The sequence below is a fragment of the Tympanuchus pallidicinctus genome, unplaced genomic scaffold (genome assembly GCF_026119805.1).
Source record: "Tympanuchus pallidicinctus isolate F22 unplaced genomic scaffold, pur_lepc_1.0 scaffold29, whole genome shotgun sequence".
NCBI classification, from domain to species: domain Eukaryota; kingdom Metazoa; phylum Chordata; class Aves; order Galliformes; family Phasianidae; genus Tympanuchus; species Tympanuchus pallidicinctus.
In genome coordinates, this window is record NW_026294746.1 from 4574788 (window position 1) to 4596695 (window position 21908).

General features: G+C 43.6%; 1 protein-coding gene across 4 annotated transcripts in view; it reads right to left on the reverse strand.

Annotated features, from left to right (window-relative positions):
- UBR4 (ubiquitin protein ligase E3 component n-recognin 4) overlaps window positions 1-21908 on the reverse strand; it is a 68302-nt gene that overhangs the window by 26406 nt on the left and 19988 nt on the right. The window contains exons 35-70 of one of the 4 annotated variants that reach the window (XM_052691784.1): window positions 21568-21759; window positions 21333-21403; window positions 21063-21210; window positions 20539-20766; window positions 20147-20317; window positions 19862-20044; window positions 19521-19679; window positions 18779-18931; window positions 18265-18492; window positions 17263-17420; window positions 15855-16026; window positions 15497-15698; window positions 15046-15209; window positions 14739-14955; window positions 14200-14416; window positions 12826-12858; window positions 11678-11741; window positions 11106-11240; window positions 10279-10453; window positions 9918-10055; window positions 9357-9478; window positions 8876-8987; window positions 8561-8691; window positions 8248-8425; window positions 7951-8055; window positions 7317-7448; window positions 6446-6614; window positions 6193-6289; window positions 5640-5747; window positions 5087-5203; window positions 3724-3933; window positions 3219-3368; window positions 2336-2563; window positions 2146-2224; window positions 1453-1695; window positions 359-527 (exon numbers count right to left, since the gene is read on the reverse strand). In XM_052691784.1, the coding sequence (XP_052547744.1) occupies window positions 359-527; window positions 1453-1695; window positions 2146-2224; window positions 2336-2563; window positions 3219-3368; window positions 3724-3933; window positions 5087-5203; window positions 5640-5747; window positions 6193-6289; window positions 6446-6614; window positions 7317-7448; window positions 7951-8055; window positions 8248-8425; window positions 8561-8691; window positions 8876-8987; window positions 9357-9478; window positions 9918-10055; window positions 10279-10453; window positions 11106-11240; window positions 11678-11741; window positions 12826-12858; window positions 14200-14416; window positions 14739-14955; window positions 15046-15209; window positions 15497-15698; window positions 15855-16026; window positions 17263-17420; window positions 18265-18492; window positions 18779-18931; window positions 19521-19679; window positions 19862-20044; window positions 20147-20317; window positions 20539-20766; window positions 21063-21210; window positions 21333-21403; window positions 21568-21759 (5558 nt within the window). Of the gene's footprint in view, window positions 1-358; window positions 528-1452; window positions 1696-2145; window positions 2225-2335; window positions 2564-3218; window positions 3369-3723; window positions 3934-5086; window positions 5204-5639; window positions 5748-6192; window positions 6290-6445; window positions 6615-7316; window positions 7473-7950; window positions 8056-8247; window positions 8426-8560; window positions 8692-8875; window positions 8988-9356; window positions 9479-9917; window positions 10056-10278; window positions 10454-11105; window positions 11241-11677; window positions 11742-12825; window positions 12859-14199; window positions 14417-14738; window positions 14956-15045; window positions 15210-15496; window positions 15699-15854; window positions 16027-17262; window positions 17421-18264; window positions 18493-18778; window positions 18932-19520; window positions 19680-19861; window positions 20045-20146; window positions 20318-20538; window positions 20767-21062; window positions 21211-21332; window positions 21404-21567; window positions 21760-21908 lie in introns of all 4 variants that reach the window. The other 3 variants (XM_052691783.1, XM_052691787.1, XM_052691786.1) reach the window with 3 other exon arrangements.

Sequence of the window (21908 nt, forward strand, 5' to 3'; positions counted from 1 at the left end):
AGCTCAGCACCCTGAAGTCTGCCTTTACACACACAACTGCCATCTTTCTATCTGCACCAGATTCTGTCCAGCTTGGGAATTCACTCTCCCACAAACACCTGCCTCTGTGGATGTCAGAAGCCAGATTCTAAAGGCAGAAATGAGATTTTACTTGCAGATCAAGTTGATCACTAATGTGTAAGTCACAACTTACACCTCTGGCCCCAACAACTGCAGAATAACACGAGCAACACAAGGTGATACCATCATTGCAAGCCTCAGCAACTTTTAGGGCAGAGAAAGAGCTATTTCATCTTTCCAGAACTGAGCTGGGACTGATTCACAAGAGCTGGCTTAGAGAGGCTCCCTCCCAGCTCACCTGTAGATGTGTAGTGCAAGGCAGTGTGCCTGCCATCTGACAGAGGATGAGTTGGATTCCAGCAAGAAGCAACGCAGGAACTGAATGAGGGTTTCCTTATCAGCAAACTTGTTCAGCTGGTTCACCAGAGCCGTACACAGCTGGTCTTCCTGACTGCCTGAGCTCTCACCTTGGGGACACCGGGTAGCACAAGAGAGAAAGAGTTAATAAAGCAGATGATTTGAGTACTTCACAGGCAGTCCAGTTTCCTATTTTATAGGCCACAGAGAAAGGACATGGGGATAAATGACAGAGGTTAAGGCAACACGTATAATGTCCTTCTCTGTTTCAAAAATTATAATTTAACACTCCTGACTATTAGAGAAGAAAACTCCTGCAATACTTGCCAGTGAGGACATGAGAAATGTGCTGCACGTCCTGATAAAAAGAAAAGGAACAATAACAGGGCAGTGAACAGAGTCACAAAGAACCGTCTGTCAGAGAAAGCCAAAACAGTTCCCTGAAGAAAAGCCAAGAGAGAATTTATGCCCATGACTTTTATAGGAAAGCTTAATTACTTTCCCAAGACTGTGGACATCCATTAAGAAGCAGCCCTGGCTCCAACATAGCTTACAAGTCAGACAGAGGAAACAAGTCTGAACATAACCATTGAGGAGCAGAGCTAACTGGGTGTGCATCAACAGAATTTGTTTTAATTCCCATCAGGATTTCAGCCTCCTACATCCCAAGACAAGCAACTTAGGTAGAAGCTATTCAGTCACTGGTGTAAGCAACTTCTTCTAGACAATTCAAAGCCCACTCAAATTAATAAATACAGTGGGTTTGGGATATGTCCAGTACCCAATTTCAGCCCCAACTCTTACAGCATAGTACTCCATCTTTGAACCTATTATTATATACAGTGAAACTGCTCTTCTCTCCTAGATATTGCTAAAGGTTTCAAGCACCCACGCCAAGATTTGTGCCCCCTTCACAGCAGTGGTATTTATCACAACTAGAAGCAAGCAGTGCTCTCTAAATAGAGGTACATAAAGCTGAGAGGAGCAGACTTCATCCCTAAAAGAACTACAGAATTGGGCACAGCTGCAGCTCACCCTCTCGCTCCTTTTCCTTTTCTTCCTTCTTGCTCTTTTTCGTGGAGGATTTGCTTTGTGTGGCTGGCTGCCCAGAGCCTGATGCTGCAGGAGCAGAGGTGGAAGAAGTGCTTGATGATCCAGAGGATGAAGCCACAGACAGCACTTTGCTGCCACACAGAGCACAAGACAGCAGCTGCAGGAGAACTGGAGACACTCCTTCATCTACCAAGAAGCTGACTTGAAGGAGGAAATAGAGAACCGCTGTGGAGAAAGGAAGAAAATTTTTATTACCTAAATTAAAACTAGATGCACCTACACCGAACTACCAACCCCAACAAAAATAACTTCCAACATGACAAGGAGCATCCCACAAGCTGGCAGAACCCTACATTATGGAAGTAAAACACTTGGGTACACCAAGGTCAAGTGTCACGTCCTAATTTACACAAAGCAGTGCAAACAATGCAGATCTCCTAATTCATGTTCTACTGAGTTCTCCATTACAGCATACTGTGTTCCTCAGCTAGGGAACAGTTGCAATTAGAGCACTGTGATAATTAGTATTGGAAACAGTTCAGTCCTAGTCGAACTCTCAGCTCTGCTCCCCCTTTTCTGTCTGCTGAGCTTCCCCATCTGAGAAGCCTTCATTCAAATCAAGGCATGCAATGCAAACCCTCTGCTCTCCTGAACACTCTCAGAGAAAGAACTCACAGTCATCTTTAATGCAGAATTTCTGCCAGTTCACTGTTCGCTGCGTTGCAATCTCTGCACAAGCCTTTAAATGTTCCATCTGAAAGGCACAATGGGAAGGATTGAACACCATGTCAGTATTTCTATGACTGGCTTCTTACAGAAGTGCACCACAGACTTTCTCCAAGTTCAGGTGCACGCTTTTCCTTACCAAGCTGATCAACGTATCATACTGCAGAGCAGAGCCTGAACTTGCTGTGACCACACTGGCACGAAGGAAAATGCCTTGCTCTTCCAGGAGCTTTTTGATTCCACGAACATGGGAGTCTAAAGTGTGGAGGTCTCGGAGCTGGCGATATTTATCCTTGGATCCACAGATAAAGAGCAAAAGCTTGCGGACTTGGCGACGCACGAATGGAGTCTGCTGGATCATCAGGTACTAAACAAAGAAAAGACCACAGCATCAGCACTGTGGAATCACCAGTAGGCAACCTGTGCCAACAGAAACATGGCTCGCTTTCTTACAAAAAAGACAAGATACTGGAGATGCATTATCAGAAAGTCACCCATAAAAGCAAGTAAGAGGCAGAAGATACTGCACAGCAATACTGCACAATCCTGAGCTAGATGACTGGAGACTGCTTCTGAAAACCATTCTGTAACCTCAGATAAAAAGCTAGTCAAGCTTCAAGAAATCCCTTCCACAAACTTGTGCAAATGTAAGATAACTTGTTATGTAGGGAGCTATTCAACCAGAAGGAACTGAAAATACATACTCCAAAAAGCTTACTATTTTAAGGTCTAAGTGAAGCACCAACAGCAAAGCATGATGTTACATTTTACCATCAGTAAGGTTTTATATTAGAGTTTTCTGGAGGTAAATATTGAGTTACAGAGACCAAAAGACACCTGATTTTTCACACATCCTTTCTTCAACAGAAATAACACAAAGCCAAGAATTAATCTTCATTCAAGAGGGAAAAGAAAAATCAGACGTGGATCAGATTGGCCCTACAGAAGTCCTCATCTCTCCCAAGTAAGGTAACATCAGTGGGATTTTCTGGTTGAAACCTGTAGGTGTGTTACATTCTCACCTCAGACAGAAAGTAGAACCAGGAGTGATCAAAGACAGGAGGTGGGATGCGGGAGTTTGTGTCTGCAATCTTCTTGATCTGGTAGGGCAGCCGCAGCACCATCTCTGTCAGAAGCTGAGTGTAGGCCTCAAACACATCTGCAGCGTGACCCTGGGAGTGAGAGACATCAGTCAGGACCAGTGTGTTGTTCTGACATGCTACCCAGTGCATTTGTTTAAAAACAGAGCTTTAGAAACACTTCAAACTGATAAACAAGCTGACAAACCTGCATGAGGAGCTGACCTAATAGGCAACAAGGAAGATGCAGTAAGCTGCTCTGTAGCCCTAAGGCTACAAGCTAATATACAAGCTTTCAACTCAGGACACGTGCTTCTATATGCATCTAGCCTTTTTTCCCTGCACCTGTACACATATCAAAGGTCTCTACTGGAATAAAGGTGGCTGAACAAGTCTGGGATTTAATGTGGAAATCCCCAGCAACTGCTAGGTACAGGGCAGGACTCACCTTCACATACTGGCGGAGGAAGAAAGGGCTCATGTCAGGTGGAGAAGAAGTAGTGTGAGGTTTCAGGAGCTGGCTGGTGGCAACAGGCTCCTCATCGTTCTGCTGGCTTTTCCAGTACTCCAGCAAAGACTTCAGCACGTGCAGACAGTAGTCAACAGCACCAGAGCTCAACAGTGCAGCTGCAGTGGCACTGGAGATGAGGGAAGAAGACTGAAAGGAAGAGGAGGAGGATTACCAGAGCACCTGAGCAGTGACAATCAGCCACACGTGCTGACATTATGGGTAAGAGAGGAGGGTTGTGCTGTCGTTTCTTCTGAAACTTTACAGGCAGCTTTTAAGTTTGGGGTTTGTTTGAGGTTGGGTTTGGGTTCTTTTTTGTTGTTGTTGTTATTTTGTTTATGAAAAGCAACTCAAATATTTGGAGACTCTTTTGAACAAGCGCTTAGTAAAGGAAAACAAATAAAATCTCTTCTTAAGTCTAATCTCCCCTCGACACATGTGCCAGAGGCCACAGTGCTGTGGATTAGACGACTAGGGCTTTTTTTTTTTTTCCTCCTCTCTTTTCTTCATTTTTCATTTTTTTTCTCCTTTAAGTTGGGATTTCTATTTGTTTATCTGGGATTTGGCCAGCTGGGGGTGAATTCTAGTAGAGAAAGAGTCCCTGTTGCAGATGCTGCTCAGAGGCTCTGCTCCACCCAGGTATTGCTCCACCTGCATTCTGCAAGACGATGAGCTTTGATTTTTGTGGGAAGCTCAAGTGAATAACAAAGGCTGGAGAAAAAGCTACTGTAAATAAAACTATTAAAGCAGCCCTGTAAATCCAAACAAACCCCACAGCTCATAAGCTCATTAAAATTTGATGCAGTTCAGACTAAATTTTTTAACCTCTATGCTTTTTTATTAATCTCCTTCCCACCACACATACTGCTTTTTATGCCTTATTACTGTACCTTTTAGCAACAAATATCTAAGGAATCCTCTTAGCGACTTTTACGTTGACACAGCAGCATATTGCTTTCCAATAATCACATTACAGATCCTTTTTAACCCCTCCAGTGCCAGTAAGAAGCAATGACAAATCTGCTAGAGCATTTTAAATAACCTTAATAATCTTCCGGCCTCAGCTTCAGCTAGAAACTGCGCACAAAACAAATTATTCCAGTCATCATCTTATGTTGGTTTCCTGTGTTCTGAGTTTCAGCAAAGATCCTTTTTTGGTAAGAGTCGAGTAACACTGTTTTTGCAAAGTATTTTAACCTGTTTTTCAGTTTAGCACCATCTACGTGCACCTTTTATACCATCTCTGATGAAGAAAAGCTTCCCAACCACATCCCATCCCTGAAAAGCACCCTGAAGAACATACCTCACAAATGGAAGACTTTGATCCTGACTTTGTTCTGGACATGAACACACTAAGCAGCCTCATTACCACCAGATGTACTTCATTCACAGGAGAGCGTTCATTTTTCTTAGACACATCCTGCAAAGAGAGAGCTGGCTTGCTTACAGAGCTGAGCATAATGTCCTTGCACCAACGTGTCAGAGCTCTGACCCTCACAAAGTGTTTCTTATCTAAGCTCAAGCAATAACAACAAAAAGAGCAGTCTGAATTCCTATATAATAAGAGCAGACAGTATAAGAGCAGACAGTGGCCTGGGTGTCCATATGTCAATTCTACATCATTGATCAATCATCCCTGTTTTAATTGTTGAATTCAAGTCATGCAAGTTTTCATGCTCACTTGATGATGCTGGAATTAGGTAACAGTGAGTTATTTCATACATCCTGTGAGATTAACTGTCTGAACATACCCATACAGCAGTCTATTGCTCTGATTCCCATGCACCCAACTCCTCCATGAGAAGAAAACCTGTCTAGAAGGAGCAAATCAAGACTGTGCCTGTACTACAGCTTGCCTTTTTCTCCATGCACAGTTCTGCAATCAGCTGGGACAGGAGATTATCCAAAGCTCCCTTGTCCTTCTCATCATCTCCATCCAGGTCTGTTGTGAGCATCAGAATAACCTGGAAATAGAAGTCATATTGAAGTTCATTCATTGAGTCAAATGAACAGAAGATCTGTTTTCAAAATACATACAATCTTTTACAAAACTTCTGTAATTTATATCTTAATTAATTTATGCTTTTTCCCAAATTCTCCCTGCATCATGACACCTCCATAGGAATATTCAGTATAGATGTGAAAGACCCTCCCAGATATATAAGAGTTGAAGGACTTCAGCCCTTAGGGTCATCATTCAACAGTCATACAACACTGAGAAAGAGCACATGTCTAACTCTTTGGGTAAGGAATACAGCGCAACAGATTGAATGCTTCAGAGAGGGACTCACACACTGTGACTGGGCAAGAAAGAGAAAAGGTTAAAAGCACGTGCAAACAAAAGCCTGGCATTAGGGGCACTGATTAACTTTTTGACTAAGGCTTAAAACCTGAGCCCTCCTCAGTTACCTGCATGTAAGGGATGGCCCGGACTCCCCCAACGTTCCTCAGCTGAGGTAAGTTCTGCAGCAGCCTCTCCAGCAACATCAGTCGGACCATGTGCAGCCTGACAAGTCAGAAAGCAGCAAGCAAAGGTGAAGCATTTTCAGACACGCCGAAAGAAATACTAGAGCAACAAGATTACCAACACGTAACTCCTCTACAAACAATCACACTGCAGAGCAGAAGAATGACTTTTGACAAGGAAAACAGAGCCCCTTGCCTGTTGCTGGTGTGGACATCTCCCTCTGCTTCCCCCTCTCCTTCTGAGCCATCTCCCTCTTGCTGGCCTGTGGTAGTGCTGATTGCACCTGTGCTGGAGCTGACACTGCCTGGTCCAGCAGGATGGCCCTCAGCTGTCGTGTCCCCATAGGCACTGCTACGGCCAGACACTGAAAAACAATGAGGGGAAGAAAAAAAAAAGGGAAAAACACACAAACAGAAATGAATATGCAGCTTGCCCTCTTCGCAGCAACCATAGCACTACCCTATGGAATTATGGTTCTAAGCAAACAGTGCCTGTGATTACTTTCAAAAGGTTAAAAGAGCAGCACTTCCACAGATGCAACACAACACCCTCAGCAGTGCTTTGTTCACCAGCCTCACTTTGGTGGCACAAACTGAATTGGTTCCACAGCAGTTAAGTTTAAGGTGGGTTAGAAGAAGGGTGTACAGGCAGCATGAATGCAATTGTTCACAGAAGTCTGTTTGCTGCCTTCAAATAAATCATTAATTTATTTTTCAAATTAGTTTTATCAGGGTATCAATCTCAAAGAGGAGGAAATTACCTTAATCCCATTTAAACTTACCCTGTATTTTAAGGCATTCTTTTATTCTCACTCTAGGCTATGTCACTGTGTAATTTATTACAGATTAGCAAAAACTACTATTCCACATTTCTAGAGAACTGCAAGAGTGAGGAAATATTCACAGTCTGTAGGGCACTTTGATAGTAATCACAAAACGGTGCATGGCATCATCAATCTAGAACAGATTTCTTCTCTTTCAGGGATTTCTCATCCCACACACTCCTGCTAATTCTTCTTACTGTAGAAATCACATACACAAACACTGCTCCAGCAACAGATACTCACCACTGTGCTCACCAGCTACTGAGTCCACAGCACTGCCACCACTCTCAGAGCCCACACTTCCACCATGGTCAGCAGGTGAAGTCCGAAGAGTTGAGCCATCTGTTGCAGCTGTGCTGCCTTCATCATCAGATGCTGGAGCTAAAAGAATAAAGAGAGCTGTTACAAGTAAAAACACTGTCTTAATATAACTGCAAAAGAAGTACATAGTATAAAAGAAAAGCCACAAAGATTTGTATTTCAAGTTTCAACTACAAACCCAAAAGGAATTTGCACTGTCCATCAGTGCATTTAAGTCTGCTAAGAGTAGTGCAGGGGAGATACCCGAGAGTGAAGCCACATTATGAAATGGTCCACCACATTAGCAACTTGAAGGGCAAAGTCTGTCTGCTTTACATGCAAAGAAAATACTGTATTTGGTTTACTTTGCTTTATTTTAAGAAGAGGAAAACACTTCCTCAGAAGTGCATAAGAAAGGTCCTCCAAAGCAAGAAAAGATCCTGTATAAACTATTAAGGATACACAAAGCCAATAAATAAGGACTGGTTCTTCAAAACATCATTTGCTAACAATCTAAAAATCATTATTTAGCCTGAAATTAAAAAAAACAACTTGATTCCTTGCAGTGAACAGTTACCTGATGCTGTCGTATCCGAGAGTGTTCCAGCATCAAGAGACGAAGAGCTGGGTGCTTGGCCAGACAGTCCTAAGCTCTGCAGTCCAAGTGCACTGCTGCTGCTACCTGCAAGAAGAAAACAAATGATGAATACCTTTCTACATACAAACTACATTACCTCTGGCCTTCTGTGTGCACTTCCTTGCTCCACTACCTTTGCTTTGATGGTGGTCACATCAATAGCTTCTGCTCTGCTTCTTTCTCAGTTTCCTCATATTCTGTTTCCCTTTTTGAGCAACAGCAATGTTGACATCTTACCTTGCTGATCCTGTTGCAGGCTCAGGGCAATAGCCAATTCCACCATGGTTTCATCATCTGCATCTGGAGGGATATCCAGCATTGGAGGGAATCCCTCTGCTCCAGCCAGAAGAGCCTCCAGGGGAGAGGGGTTCCCATTGTTCACATTTTCAGAAGTCTCCAGAACCATTGATTCAGACTATGGAAAAGGAACACAGCAAGAGAGCCTTTGTCAAACCACCATCAGCTAATGGAACAGTAAGCATCAATTCATCATGCACTAAACTGAACCCAAGCACTTCACAGATTCCAAAGAGAAGCACTCTGGACTTACCACCATCTCAAAGTCACCATGATCAACTTCACTTTGCTCCTGGCTTTCCTGGCGGATATGCTCACCATTTGCTATCCCAGAGCTCTGCAGCTTGTCTTCTGCATCGTCGTCGTCGTCATCATCTTTATCTCCTGCATTACAAAGGATTAATTCACAAATTAATTCCCAACGTTTTTTAGTGGGGAAAGAGAGAAGGAAGAAAGGAAATAAGAAAAACTCGTTTGGTCCTGTTTAAAAAGACTTTTCTCTGTGTGTGCATCTTTTCTGACAAATAAAGTAGGGCATGGTCATTTAAAGAGGAACAGATTTGCATACCCATAGGAGTATTGCTGCGAGGGGAGGATGGCAAGGTCACATGTCTCCTCTTGTTCCTTGGTCTCAGCACCCTGATCAAAGCTTGTTTGCAAGAAAAGCTCACTGCAGGATCCTAGAGGGTTAACAGTTAACCATTAAACTTCTTAAGCTTCATGTGCTTACTCATATTATGTGCAAAGATGGGAAATATGCTTATGACTCTCTGCTGGTCATGATTCACATAAGGCTTACATCACTGCCTAACTTCTAAACCCCCTGTCTTCCTCAGCAGCCATAAACCAATACTTATCATTACAAAGTAGTATGTGACAAACATTATTAAAACACAGTGAGAGACATTTCTCCTTCATTCACTTCTGGCTCCATGTTTTTGGCTGCAAGTCACTGTTTTGTACAGCCTCATCTTACCATTGCACCTGTACTTAACTCTCTTTGTGTTACTTGCATTATAGACTGATAGAGAGCAGAGTAGACTACATACTGGGCAAAGTAACATCTGCATGTAGATCTTGGACGCTGTATGGATACAATCCAGCTCACACGTGCAGTATCCATGGATAATATCCACCAAAGCATTGACTGTGGCCTCAACGTGAGTCAGACCTAAGGAGGAATAAAAGCAGGCCTGGAATCAACTCCCTTTCCACTTCAGCACAGAACACGACACTGCAGGACGCATCTCTTACTTGCAGACTTTAAGGCACAATGATTGTGTCAACAAAAATCCTGAAGCTTCAATCCAAAATGAGCTTACACAACAGCCCTGTAGGGTATATGGAGCATTGAACATGCCATACACCACTGAATATCCTAATAGCAGCATAACCAACTATGAACAAACCCATCATCAGTTCCTTTTTACTAGAGTATACATATATTTTTAACAGAAGTGTTAGTGTAGAATTTACAGACATACCTCAGAAAACGTGTGGCATCATTAGCAGCTTAAAACTAGTTTGGAATAAATCATTTTCTCCGTTTACAAGCTTAAAATAGACCAAAATATACAAGCTTGTCTATAGCAAATAAAGAGTTAGCACACCTGGCAAGCAAGCAGGAGCAAGGAAGGCGTTTTTGGGCTTCGATGCATGGAGCTTCCAGAAGTGGTTTACCAGCTGGGTAATAAAGGTGCAGCCCTCCCCTTCGGCGTGTTTCTGAGCCTCCTGCCCTTCTTCACTCTCTGTGCAGTTGGAAGAACAGCTGTCAGACTTGTGCAGGCAAAAGTATTAACAAGCAGGGAAACATTAAGTTTATTTGAAAAAGGCCTTTGCTAGAGGGCCTGACGTCCTCATTTCAAAGACCATCTCAGGCCTATCATAGTTCAAGCACAGCCCACGCTGACCCACATACCACAAAACATTTTGAGTTAGCCTAAAAGACAGAGAAAATCCAGACTTCTCTACCTGTTTCCAACTGTGACAGCTTCGACTCCGTATAATGGACCAGATTGTTGGGTCTCATAATAGCAATGGATCGAGCAGTGATGACCAACCTCTGAAACACTTCAGGATCAAGGTCCTTTCCTTCTTTGGTTGAGGAACTCAAATACTGAATGGCTTTACTTAGCAATGCTTGATCCTGGAAAGAGAACAATAACATTGGCAAAGAGAATCAGTGCACAGCAGAAGAGCAGAACAGCTGAAACACAACTGTAGGATAGCTCACAGGGAAATCTGCTTTAACTTTCTTGGCCAGTGTCATCTAGAAATGACAACTAGTATTATAAAGTCACCCAGCAACAGCAAGAAAAAAATATCTGGTTGGAGAATCCACTTTTTCTTTCCCTCGTGCTTAAATATGGACAGGAAGACCATTGTAAAACCATAACCACTGAAGTGGTTAGCAAAGGCTATCTGCAGGCTTCTCTGCATTACTGCACCTACGTTAGCATGTATCCTAACCACTACTTACCCTAGTATTTTCCTATCACTCTAAGCCAGATGCATAGGGAAATGGAAATCTTGAGCTACACAGTTTACAAACAAACCAGCGTTTCAAGATCCTGATTTCTCTTGATTAGCAGATATTATTTCACAACAAAATCTTCAAAGAGCATTTTAGCTAGTAAAGCTCTGAGGAAACACAGTATCAGCATGGCAGACAGCAGGATCTGAAGGAAAACTAGCCCACAGCACTACACTGCAAGGAAAAGGTGCTTCTAGGGCCAGCTGCACCTCTACCATAAGCTAGCAAGTAGACTGAAGATGCTGAAATCTTCAAACTGTGTTACCTTATGGTTATGGTATGCTGAGCGACTGGTGTGCAAGCTGGCCAAGAGGCTCTTGGTTTGCTGCTGGACACTGGAAGGAGCAGGCATGGACAGGAGCATGGTAGCCAGTTCCTGAGCAGCCGCCTTATTTTTCTCCTGTTTTCAAGAACAGACAAAAAAAACCACATTCTTCAGTTCACTAACCATTAAGGTAATGCATGATTCCAATTTCTCTGCATCCCTACCTCCCTGCAACACAGTTTAGATATTCCCTCAATGTGTTATTTGACATTTAAAGAACATTTCACATGCCTAAACAAGAAAAGTCCTTTTCAGATTTATGGGCTTCTACCCCGCTGTTTTTGTAAACGAGGTCACCCTACAACACACAAATCCCACCAGCAATAAATGCAAATGCCAATTGTCATTCTAAACTAGTTTCAAATGCTGTTTGCTAAGTCAACTTTCAGATCAGTGCTGTGAGCAAAACGGATGTGGCTCTCTCCTATCAGGCCCCCGGGGGCTGCAGGAGGTGCTGCTGATCTCACCCCTCCTCCCCCGTTTCAGAAGAATGTATTCAGAAAGTTACTTGCCTTCTCGTTGACTGGTCCTACAGCAAAGCAGCTTTCCAGTGCTTCTAAAGAACTCACTACTAGCCTGGAGGGAGAAAGGAAAGCAGGCTTGAGTACAGCAACCCTTCTCTCTCCTTAGCACTTTGCTTTATGCGGGCTACAGTCATGAGTAGCTCAGAGACAGCTAACGAATGCCAAGTACAAAATCAAAGCATGATAAAACCTGCCACAGGCACCATGCATATCATTTCATTGTGTTACAGACCAGAGTTAAACCTGGCTCACGCTCACAGACAAACTTAGGACTGCTTTAATAATCCACAGCTGAAAGACAGGGGCTTTTCTCTACCAAAGAGGATAAAACATTTCCTTACGCAGCCTGCAGCAGGGATAACTTGGATTGTCTTGACAGTACCAATTCACCATGGCCCACAGACGTACATATGACTGCAGATCAAGGGTTGGTATGACACATGGGAAAAAGCGTAACCGACTTTTCTAAGGGAGCAAGATTCTATTTGCTTGCTATTTTCACACAGGTTGCTCTTTCCAATTTGGAGTTTCAGCACAAAATAGTCCGGAGGAAAATTAACTGGGTACGACCCGCCTGAGAGCTGCTGAAGTTTTGACAGCAATAAGGCAGGCTGGTAAAATACTTGCCCCAAGGAAAACCTTATTTACACCTTTGCAGCAAAGTGCTGACCCTCCCCTGCAGCACTCTTTCATGCCTTGAAGTAGAACTAGCTGAAGTGCCACCTGGCACACCAGGAGTAGTGCAAGAATATAGGAGAAGGGAGGGATGAGACAGCATTGGATTGGATACAAGGTAGGAGGAACAACAATCTGAGGTCTGGAGGTGATAAGTAACATTGATTTCCCGCACCCGCAGCCATAAAGCCAACAGGGGAAGAGAAGTGGGAGAAAAAAGCATAAGGAGGGACGCAGCAGAAAGGAATCTGTCCAACAAGCAACAGTCAAGCTGTATGCAGCAAAAATCCGCAGACCGCCTCATCTTTACATTTTGCTAAATCATCTGCCATGCAATGACCAGAATGTAAAGAAGCGAATGTCACTTGGAAAACAGAAAATCAACAGTCAACAAAAGCCACACCATGTGTTCTGTCTCTGACACACACTCATTCGTGCAGAGAAAAGGATGGCATACTAACCGGTCCAGGGTGGTTAGGGACTCAGTTTCAGAACTTGGGGGGAGCAAAGAAAAAGGAAAAAAAAAAAAATAATAATAATGTGTAAAGCTCACAGAAAAACTCCCTACAACACATTCTAAGCAAAAGGCAAATTAAATGGGGAAATCAGGAAGCTGGGAGAGCGATATATACAGTCAATCTAAGCATGACTCTTTCAGTTTGGGCAGCAGACACTTGCCTAACAGCACAACAGATAAAGGAGACCCAGGCCACCTAGCACAGAGAAGCCAAGCACACTGCTTAAAGCACAACTGGAGGTTAAATCTGAAGTACAGGCACTGAAGTTCTGATGGAAAAGCTGTCTCAGCTGTTCCTGCCCAAGAGGCCCTTTGTGAGGTAATCGTGCTGCGTTCTGTAACTCCTATGTAAAAATAAAAGGAATCATTCCTTTTGGTTCCAAATTTTTAGGATCTAATCCCCCTGCTTTGGGAAATCAGAAGGCATGTCTGTGCAGAGAGAGACATCTGGTGGAGATGTCACGGCAGAGGGGGGAAGAAAAGAGAAATCACCACGCAGGAAAAAAAATCCCAAGACAAAATATTAAAGGACAGCAATCAGTGTCCAAAAAGGTCATTCAGTTGGATGCTACTGGTACTTCAAGTCCTGAACTTCTATGTGAGAATGTCAGTAGGACAATTAGCTGTGACTTGCTCAAAGTCAAGCAGCATACACCTTAGAACACCAAATTTTCAGCAGTGTTAATTCTCCTCTGACCTGTTACCCTCTTGTCCTTGCTAACTTGCCAGACTGTATAGCACAGACTGTATAAGCTCAAAGAAATTGGGATGGACATCAAAAAAGTTCTATTTCTTCTGCCCAATATATCCCCAGATCACTCCTATGAGTCTCATTGGGGTACTGGAGGGGGAATCAACACTTTCTCCCCTGAAGTAGTTAGGCCTGCAATATACAGGCTCTTAAGATAAGCTGCTGGGAAGCGCTCTAAGCAAGGTCACACAAAAAACACACCTTCAAATTCAACTTCGTAGAGGCCTAAACTTGGTTAGCTCCAGAAAATAGAAGAGGACTAACTTGAGAAAATGCACCAAAGAAAGCAGAAATCTACTTCAGTCCTTCAAGACTCCTACAGCAAACTAATTTAGCAACATGAAGCACGCACACAGAACTCTCCCTTTAACTCACCAGATAAATCAAGAGAGCACAACACTTTCCTTAGAATCATCAACTTTTCAGCTGTTATTTTGTATGGCAGTGAGAACACTGCACTAATTCCCTAGGTTCTCCAAGTTTTGAAAGGCACACAAACGTGCCTAGGAGCCTTCCAGAGCCACTATTCATTTACAAAGAGCAATACAAGTAAGACTGCAGAGATACCTCTCCAGGACAGTCCCACTGGCAGCAGCAGGGGTAGCTGACTCTGTGTCTCCAGTACCGTTCCCTTGATTCAGGTTTGGGGGACAAGCATTGCTCACAGAAGCAGATGGGAAATCCTCAGGGGGCTCATCAGGCCATCCAAACTGCTCTTTGGTTTTGCCATAAATTTTTATGGAATCCAACATCGTGACTCCAGCAGGATCCACAGAAGCCCCAACTGTGGTGAGGAGAAATATTTGTTTAATGACTAACAAAACAAGCTGCATGAATGTATGCCCACCCTAACAGTTTCATCTTCTTGTCGAGGTTACTTCCCTTCCATATTATCTCCACCCAAAATTCTTCAGCTGGGCTACTGCACATTCACCTACCAGGCTGTAAAGAAACAGCTACTGTGTGCATGATCTGCCCCTCACCGTTTCTGTGGTCAGGTCAAATGAATAACTTGTGGAAGTTCTCTTTACTGTGAGCTGAAGTAACTTCAACATAGTCAAACAAAACCAACAGGCAGGCAAAGCAAACAATTAACAGAGTCTTACTGAAGAAGGTTAGCTTTTTGTCTGCTTGCAAGGCTTCCTCACGAGTGAAAGGGAAGTCAAACCAACGAGCTCTGGTCAGATTCAGCTGCATAGTGCGACCAAATATCTCCAGGTATGAGGGTGCTCTCTCTATTGCTTGTGTGCCTATCTGGATCCTCATGCCTGTCATCACCATCGTGCTGTTATTGTTTGTAACTTCAATGGTGAAACCTCCAGGCTGCAGAAGACAAATCACAAAGGAGTACCATCACTCAGGACAAGAGCATCACCTAGAAGCCCAATGGAATGCCCAAAGTGCCCCATTTACCTTTGTGTTGGCCACATACATGCCAGTGGAATTGAGCCGGTGCTTTATCTGCTGAGCATTGTAGACCTGCAGCAGATCATTGCCTCCAAACTCCACATCTGTGAGTTGCTGGTTGTGTTCAAAGAAGTCAATAGGAAAGTTCACTTGGCTGGATGTGCGAGTTGCTAAAAGAGAGAAGATTGATATTTTTGACATGAAATACTGCCAAGAGGCAAATCAATGGCAAAACAACTTGCAAGAGCTCTGCTCCTTTGGAAACACCCATGCTAGCCAGATAGCTATGTACTGTTACACAGATCTATAGAAAGACTTCACCCAGACCAGTACTTAGGCCTGAGGCAAACTGGAACTGTCAGAAGTGAATGCCTTAAGTATCTACACGATGTTGACCAATTTTCATGTTTGTATTTGCCACTGCTAGCTTGCATGAGATACAGGAGAAGTCCCTTACTGATAGCAGCTGCCTTGCGCTTGCGGACAGGCTTCATGATGCTGATGACACTGCTAGGCTGCAGGGAGGGCTGGAGCCAGTAGGAGGTGTTCTCCACATTGGCCATGTAGATCCTTAGGCTCCCATCTTCGCACAGGAGGATCATAGTAGTTCTCTGCTGCTCATTGCAGGCTGTGTGGCGGATGGCCACCATGTCCTGAATCTGTGAATGCAGACAATGGAAGTCAAGGAAATGACCTGGTAACTGCAGCTTGAAGAAACAAACACTTTGGATTAAAAGGGTGCCAAAACTAGAGATCTTGTTATTGGAAAAAGAGACTACATCCCAAGGGCCAAAATACAGAGAATCTCCACAGACCTTTGCTTTGGCTGGCAAGGTTTTAATCTCCTGGATAAGAAAGGTGTCTGGCTTCACCATCACCACCAGAGGGACACCTGTGGTTTGCTGAACACAGCACACCAAGCCAGGGTGGTTCATGACTTCAGACCACTGGCACAGCGCTGGCGAAGTCTTACTCCCACCATTTGAACTGTAAGAGATGAAGGACAGAATGATATCAAGCAACAAGTGGAAACACACAAAAATTCACGAGCACTGGACCAGTTAAAGCTTCCTCCACTGCAGGAATTCATATCACTGAACAGCCAGGAACACTACGTGCCTGGTTCATAGATGAGAGACCTGAGATTAAGGTTCTGGACGTCTACCCGTGCAACCTGCTGTAGGGTACCTGCTTTAGCAGGGGGGTTGGACTCGATGATATCTTGAGATCCCTTCTAATCCCTGCAATTCTGTGATACTGCAACTAATGCAAGCAGAAGACACGAGCATCCCAACACACAGCCCTGATCTGTACTATGAGAACTCAAAGAAACACACTTGCTAGTAAAATTGTATGATCAAAGCTTAGACAGTAATTTTAAAATGGTTTTCAGCTTTCTCTTTCAAGTACGAGCTCCTGTCATCAGGCTACCATTAGGGATAGCAACATAGTGCAATGTCTGAGCACAGGAAGCTGGCACGCAGGTTAAAATTCACATGGATACACAGTACCATGTTTCAGCACACTCAGTGGCACTAAGCAAGGAGAATCTGTGTGACTCTGCCCACAGGTTGAGAATAATGAAAAAGAAAAGGCAAAAAAACCCCACTAAGTTAAACCTAACTGAAGACAGAGAGCTCTTGGAACCTGACCCTTCCACAGAGCCTACTCAAGATAGTGGCTTTGTGTCAAGCCAGCAATGAGCCTGTGGTGAAATGCCCAGCTCCAATTGTCAGAGCAGATGACAGAACAGCTTTTTTCTTGCCACATTCATAGCGTAAGAGATTGGTTTCCCTCGAGGGAGCCTGAAAATAAGCCTTAATATGCACAATGCACAAGGTCCACTGCAGTCCTGTTGCCGAAAGGAAACAAAGGCTTCCTGCTCTGCAGCCTCCGTGAGGGTGGGTAATCCCATCAGTTCCAGCTGCTGCACCAGAAGCAGCTCCACACAGTGCAGTAAGGTTGCTCTGAAACCACCTTTCTACTGTGAAATCCTAGTGGGAAGAGATGCATATGCATCCCACCGCTGAAACAGTCAGCTCTGGTTTCAATTCATCCCGATATTAGGCCAGTAATAACATTAAAAGTAACAAAAAAACATCAGTCAAAAAGAGGAACTTCACTACAGGCTTTGGCCATTTGGGACTGGGCTGTTAATCAGTAATATTTATTTCCAATAAATCCACAGAAAAACTTCAAGGGAGCTTTGCACCTGAGTCTCACCTCTTTACGTTAATTGGGAATAGCCGCTGCACTTCCAGACTGGCCCGGCTGATGGTGGCTGCAAAGGATTTGCCTTGACAGTAACTGAAGAACAACATCTGTAGGACATGGGAGTAATACACTGACACACCCCCTCCTGCTACCTGGCCATTGCTGTCCTGTAGGATGAGAGAAATAAGGATATGTAAGATAAATATGCATCCGCCCAAACACTCTCAAGCAGTCAGGCTTTTAAGTTTCTCAACTGATCAAATTATTCCACAAGCCTTTCCACCACTCCCTTTCCACCCGTGAGGGAAAATAAGTCCCAAATGACATTTTCTAAGCTAAATTCCCTGATGAAGTCATCCACCAGATACTTCAAAGACTTCCAAACGGGATACTGTGATTGTATACTGTAGGTAGTGCCCTCAGCTACTGCGTGCTTGAATGTTGTATGACAGTCTCACATGGAGCACTCCCCATGTTCCCAGCTCATAACAGAGCTGTTCTGCAGGCCTTCTTCTCATCTATTTCCCTGGTTCAGAAATGCAGGCTGGAGGAAAAGCACTGAGCAGAACGTGGATGGATTTTAAAGTCACCTGCATGCATAGCACAATCCAAGAATACAGAGCTGCTATGGACCAGAAACAAAGGCTCACTCCACCTATGCAGCTCCAGCAATGGTCAATAACTTCATTTTCTGCCATGCCTCTCTGTGATCAGCACTGCTCTCAAGACATCTCCCTGCTGAGAAATCCTGCTGGGCATAACTTCAGAGGGAGCCATGGAAAAACATGCTACATTTTCTAGATGAAAGGATCAGGGGGTTTAATTTTTACCCCCACTCCCTTTCGCTTGCAAGGATATTTCTCTCCTCAGAAGAATGGCAAGCTCATTGATGTAGATAAGTGAGCTTTAAAAAAGGGAATAAAAGGAAGGGAAACCGCTGCCTTTGAGTGTAAGACTAAAAACATGAGAAGTCACTGTGCCTATACTACAAGAAAGAGAAGTCATCAGTACCTTCAGGTCCTCGTGATTGACTTCAAGCACATTGGTGACATAGAATGGACCATGCTGGGCACTGCTTGCCTCCTCCATGAGCTGTGTATAGATGTACCCAGCAGAAGACATGATCACTATTATGTTCTTTCCCTCCTCATTGAAGAGGAAAGTGACATCCCTGATTTTGGAACTTGGTAGAAGGAAATAGAATGTTGGGCTCAAAGCATCCACAGAGAGATCGTAAATCTGTGGGGAGAATTAAGAAAAGAATCAACCACTGTGAAACTAAACAGTCTTTTCACAGCACAAATAGACAAAAGTCAAGAGCAGGGAATGCCTGGTACATGTTATAGCTCATTTTTCTGCTCTTTGACTTATTTGGTTTTGCCTTTTCTTGCAGAAGCACAAACATACATTTCCAATTTATTTCTAACTATGAATATAACTCCTCTGCATGCAGGTCTGCAGAGATCCAGACTTTAAGTCTGAAATAGACAATCACAAATCATCAGTAGCTTATGAGCAAACATACCTTCACAAAGTCTGCAGTCACAATAGCAAGCTCTGTTTGGGATCCTGGCAGCCAAACAGCTTTAATGATGAAATTTCCAGTGGCCAGTTGGGGATGAAGTACCAAATGGTCAGAGACTGATCCAGAGCTGCTGAATGTTAACACATGGCAGTCCTGGAGTAATGAAAATAATTGGTCAAATATCAGAACAGAATACCTGTATATTTCAAGCCAAGAACAATTAAAAGCTGGCATTCATTTCAACTTCAGTAATGACTCATGCACTAAGAATCTAAAATTCCTGCACTTAACAAAAGTGACACGAAAGTAAGTTAAAAAAATACACGTTCTGTTCCAGATGTTTCTTAGCTAAATAACAGATTTGTGGCTTCTGCACTGTGAAAGCTGAATCTGAACTTGGGAGAATACCAAAAAGTGAGTCCTTATTATTACACACCAGCTCTTACAGACTAGTTCTAACATACTTTAAGTTCCACATGGATAAACCTTGACTTCAGTCTTCAAGTAAATCTGGCCTAAATACAGTAAGAACTATTATTTTGAGGCATTGCCCCATTTATTACATTACTTATACAGGACCTGCCTCTTTTACTTCATATATCTAGTAAGAAAGTGATTCATAAGCTAGAATTAATGACAGACCTTTGGAGCTGGCTCTGATACAGTTCCTCAAAAGAAAACTACAGATGGTTTTGAGATGAGGTTTCCAGCTGCCTAGGAAAAGAATCAGCCAGACACTTACTTTCAGTCCACACACAGCTAAGTAATCCTCCTTGCAGGGATTCCCAGTCAGGCTCAGTACAGTAAAGGGAACAGGTGCAGATGCAAGGCGTGTGAGGGTCAGTTTTCTTTTGCTAGAGTCTGCTTGTTTCAGCAACGCCGAGAGCTGAAGGACTGTAATCTGCAAAAAGAAATGAACTTCCTTACCCACATTTAGAATTTCGGAGAGAAAGTCATCTCCATTCTAGCTCTATGATGCCATCCCTGCACTTTTTACCATTTCTGCTCTAAGAATTCTTTTCTTGAAGAGCAAGTGGTTGTTCTAAGCCACGCCATACTTGACAGAAGACATCATTCACTCACCTTGCCCTTTTCATGACTCACAGCCAGGTGCTGCCGACGTCCATGTGGGGATGACAGCACGCACATTGCCACACGTCTCAGCACATGTGCACTGATCAGCTGCCGGATTGTCTGGCCCTGATCACCGCTGTAGTTCATGCGGACGTTCTCAAAAGCACCCTCTTGGGAGCCAAGAGTTGGGACCTGAGCCATTAGCAATGAAGAAAGCATGAAGAAAGTGCATCACTGAACGTTGAAAAGCGACCCATAATTTAATTACCCGGAATAACCACTTTAGTATCATACCATCAACTGATCTGTCATTTCCACTGACTTGTCCAATGTATGCAGCTCATTGAGTGCCTGCTGTGCACGACTGCTGCTCCCCATGGCTGAGGCTTGCTGGAAGTTTATCTGAATTGCATCCATTAAGAAATTCAGCATCTCCAGCACCAAAGGAGCAAAGGAGAAGTTGGCCTACAAGAAAGAGATATGGCAAGTGAGGATCAAGATGTTCCTGCTGGGTACTTATAAGATTCGCATCTCAACTAGTTTCTAAAACCTGAAGTTGCTTCTGTGATCTCTGCTATCAAAAAGAGGACCACAAAAATCAAGCAGCTTGGCTGATAACCAACACTGCTCGCTTAAGATCCTCTACACTAACCACTTCCCTTCCAACAGCCAGCTGATAACTATACCTGGGACTGTAATTCCTCTCGACAGCCCTCAACATTTCTACACAGGCTGCTCTTCTTGGGTTTTTCTTCATCGGGGCCCTTTCCCTCACTGATGGTAACCTTGGCCTTCTCTGCAGGAGAGGTGCTTGCATGTCGAATGACACTCTCGGGCACCCTGGGCTCACTCTGGAAGGCTGATTCCTTCATGGTAGAGCTCATACCACTGCTAGGAGTTCTCTTCACCAAAGCCTGGGGAGAACATAGGAATGTTAAAAGCTTTCATCACTGACAAATTGAATACAGATTGTAACAGCAACAAGACTAACGCAATTCCAAAGAAATGGAATGCAAAGCTCTTAAAAAGCAGCAATTTTCAAAAAACAGTGTCCTGCAAGCCACTCCGCATCCAAGTACCAGCAAAACATTCCTTTTTGATATCAAATTACTCTACTGCTGGTGGAAAACATGAGAAAAGATTGTATCAGCTGTGCAGCTTAGGCTAACTTGTGCACACTGCAATGATAGATGGAATCAAGACACTTTACCAGGCAACTGCCATCTTCCTTGGCTCCACAGTCACAGAAGAACGATCCGTATTTGGCATAAGAAATCTCATGATCCTTGTGACAAACTTTAGCACAGACGGTGCAAACACCAACCCCATCAACCATCTTGCAAGTGTGACAGTGATACCTGCACAAAATAAGCTGGTTGAGTTATGAAGCACTGGACTTCCAAAAGGCTCCACAGACCGCGTTTGTTTTTTCTTAATGGCCAGAACTAGCAGGCTGAGATTATGACCAAGAGATTCTTACCAATGTTGATTCATGAATTCCTTCTGTGTAATGGTGAAGGTACAGAGTTTATTACAAAGAGAATCTTCATCCTGTTAAGAAGAAATACGTTCCAGTAAGGTATTATAACTGCACTTCTACAGCAAAGGTAGATGGTACAGAATGTGTTTCTCATACATTTACATGAACATTTTACCAGCAGTGAGTTTTAGCACCACCTAGCTCACTTGCAGCATTAACTGTGCCTGCTGCCTACCGAATCTTCAGCTTGAGAGTCCTCCTCTTCCACTGCCAGCTCTTCCACCCAATCTGAATCCACCTCAATTGCCCGTTCCTCGCCATCAACAGAAAGATGACTTGGTCCTTGGCCACTGCTCTGGCTCAGTGCATTAGTGACATCAGCCAGGTAAGAGACGATATGGCACGTACACTCCAGGATAGTAACATGCTATGAAATTGAGGTGAATAAAAACGAGAGGCAACATTTAAATCCCACAGCAGTTACTATGAAGCAGGAAAATATAACACACACGCCCCCAGTCAAATTGTTTCCCAACTGTCACTATGCAACAAGAACAAGAGATGTGTCTCTGGCCT